The sequence below is a fragment of the Arachis hypogaea genome, chromosome 14 (assembly GCF_003086295.3).
Source record: "Arachis hypogaea cultivar Tifrunner chromosome 14, arahy.Tifrunner.gnm2.J5K5, whole genome shotgun sequence".
In the NCBI taxonomy this organism is placed as follows: domain Eukaryota; kingdom Viridiplantae; phylum Streptophyta; class Magnoliopsida; order Fabales; family Fabaceae; genus Arachis; species Arachis hypogaea.
Genome location: NC_092049.1, coordinates 23,531,071 through 23,533,878, shown reverse-complemented (window position 1 = coordinate 23,533,878; position 2,808 = coordinate 23,531,071). Strand labels below are relative to the sequence as shown.

The 2,808-nt window shown below is 32.8% G+C and overlaps 1 protein-coding gene across 1 annotated transcript; it reads right to left on the bottom strand.

Annotated features, from left to right (window-relative positions):
* Positions 1 to 1,103: 1,103 nt before the first annotated feature.
* Positions 1,104 to 2,537, bottom strand: LOC112740328 (uncharacterized). Its single transcript, XM_025789087.3, has 2 exons — positions 2,184 to 2,537; positions 1,104 to 1,736 (listed from the first exon to the last, which is right to left on the bottom strand). The coding sequence occupies exons 1-2, from the start codon at positions 2,535 to 2,537 to the stop codon at positions 1,104 to 1,106; spliced, it is 987 nt and encodes a 328-aa protein (XP_025644872.2).
* Between the last annotated feature and the right edge of the window lie 271 nt (positions 2,538 to 2,808).

Here is a 2,808-nt window from a genome sequence, read left to right as displayed (position 1 = left end):
AGCACTAAGTATATAATAATAATATGATAATTGAGAATATAAAATGAGAATTAAAAATAATTAGTTATTCTATTTCTAAATTTGAATTCTAAGTTTGGATGAAATTTTAACCCTTTTTGTTTCAAAGCGAATTGTGATATGATATGATTCATAAGATTTTAATTGTAACAAGATAAGATAAGTTTTAGATTTGAAATAAGATATGATGTAAATTTGAAATTATATATATATATATGACAAGAGGAGAGGAAATTAACTAAGACCGACACAAGTTTTATTCCTTTATCTCTATATATGCAAATATATGTGAGCATAATTTTTGAAAAAAAATTTATAATGTATAAAGAATTATAAATTTTTTTTCTCAATTTAGATCATATATACATTGGTTAGAGAATTCACAGTAAATATTGATTTTAGTGTGAATACACAAAATGTTTTTATGTCATTAAAGAATAAAATTATTTTACTAACGTAATCAAGTATTTAAATTTGATCTATTTTATTAGAATAAAATTTAAATATAATCATTTTCTTTTTTCTTCTGCCGCTTGTTATAAAACACATAGTAATCGAACATACGAGTGGCCTCTGAATCCAAATACCAATTCCCGGTAAAAGATTTTTGCTGGTGTGGCCTGAATGGTTACTACATTAGCATTTGATCTTCCTTATGATTGTGATGCACTACAAATTTTACTAAATATACTACAAATTTCACCTTATATTTGTTCTACACGCAAGGCATACTTTTGGCTTGAAAGTATTCCTAATCCGCAGCAGCCAACAAGGGATGAAATTCATGATCGTTGATCCTTGGAATGACCATACAAGGTTTTGAATTGTTTTCACATTTTAACAAATATTTTTACATAAAGATATTTTTATAAGTGACCTTGAACAATACTAACTCAAAGGCACATTTGCAACAATTTTCAAGCGAAACATAACAAAGTATTATTCAATCATGGAGTCATATAACCAAGCTAAATCAATTATTTCAACTACAATTTTGTTGATCAACATGCCGCACAAGGCACAACGTTTTTTTTTTCAACATGAAATACAAATTTGACTAAGTATCCAGTCACATTACATTTTCTCTAGTTCTCTAGTGCGTAAAGCATCTTTTTGCTTGGCTTAAAAAGTTCCCTACACCAAACGGTTGAATGCATTATATCTGACCACAGTGAAAACTGGAGAATCAAGAATAGAATTGCTGGCAGAGAGGCAAATATAGAAACGAAAATGGGAACAAGATATGAGGCATATTGATGATAAGTAATGAAGAAGGCACTTGCAAATGCTACCATCATGCTTGTTATTGAGCAGAACAAAGCCACCAATCCACATATGAGTTTCAGGGGCAATGATTTGTAGAAGTCACTCTCAGCATAACGCGAAAGAAGAATGGACAAGAATATTAATATTGAAGTTGCTGATGAGATAAATGCAGTTGCATCTGAGATTGTAAACACCGAGAACCATGATGTTTTGCCCAATTTGTTTGGCTTCCCCCCTTTATGATCAACACCACCTGGCACGGTTATTGCAGCAGCAAACGCCCCTGTTGCAACGACGGTTGCAATGAGCATACAATTCTCAGCTGTACTTTTCATCCAAGATTCTGCATCTTTTCGCAACTCCTTATGTTCCTCTGAAAATAATTCACTAGCAGTTTTACCAGCGGAGTTTTTATAGTTTATGAGCGATGGTGGCATTATCTTCTTCACTTCCTGATGTTGCATGAAATAGACATTAAGATCACCAATTTTTGTTAAATACTCTGATTATGTATGATGCAAAGCAAGGAAATTTATTATCATATTCATCATTGGAATGATTATAGTTTTAAATTGCGGATGCAATCACAGATGCGGTTACTACTTACTGCAAATGCAAATAAACCGTAACCTGATGCGACCATTATTTGTGATTTTACATATCACACAAATTGTAGGGCGATTTTGTTGGCTTAATTACTATAACATCACCCAATACAATCAGCAATTTAAAACAAGATTTATGTTAAGAAATCAATACTATAGCAGTCAATTTCAGTCAACAGTATAAAAAGTGTTGGCTGCAATGCTGGTTGTGTAGTGTTGCCTCCTAAGACCTTCTTTAGAAACAATAATGATAGCAATACTGGACATGCAGATCTTTAATTTATTTATTCGTACCTTGAACCATACTAACTCAAGGCACATTTGGAATGCTGCTCCAGATACTAATTCAAGTTGTCTTTGCGGTGGTGCTCTTTTTGCAGCCAAATGCAACAAAGTATTACCTTCTGTGTCCATCATAGTCACTATGGTATCCTTCAGAGACCCTATCTCATGTATGAGATTGAAGATGCTTGCATGGCGATGCATCACAGCTTTGTGAATTATGGTTTGGTCTGTACTATTATCCTTTGTCCGTATCAAGTCTGGATAAGCACTAAGAATCTCTGATAAGAACCCAAAATTACCAACTTCTACTGCAGCAAATAACAGTTGAAAAGGGTTGCTTAGCGTTTCAAATATCTCTCGCATTGAGGACTTCTCTGCAAGAATTGTGCTCCAAAGCTTCTTAACCAGTTGAAAAACCACCTGCTGCTTCATTCCTGTGTAATACAAAGTTTTATTACTTGAAATGAAAAGAATCTGCAAAAGAACTCTAGAATATATGGTGGAAACTCAATGCCACCTGAATGTCTTCACCAGAATATATATGTATAATATTACAAGTTAGCTTAAGGGAAGTGAGGGTTCAAAACTTATACAATTAAAAGCATCTAGCTAACCTTACTTTTAGTTGTTGTAT

Coding starts and splice junctions, on each gene's coding strand:
- LOC112740328 (XM_025789087.3), bottom strand. CDS start 2,537: ATGCGAGAGATATTTGAAACGCTAAGCAACCCTTTTCAACTGTTATTT. Junction 1,737..2,183: donor TTGAGTTAGTATGGTTCAAG/GTACGAATAAAT, acceptor ATGCAACATCAG/GAAGTGAAGAAGATAATGCC.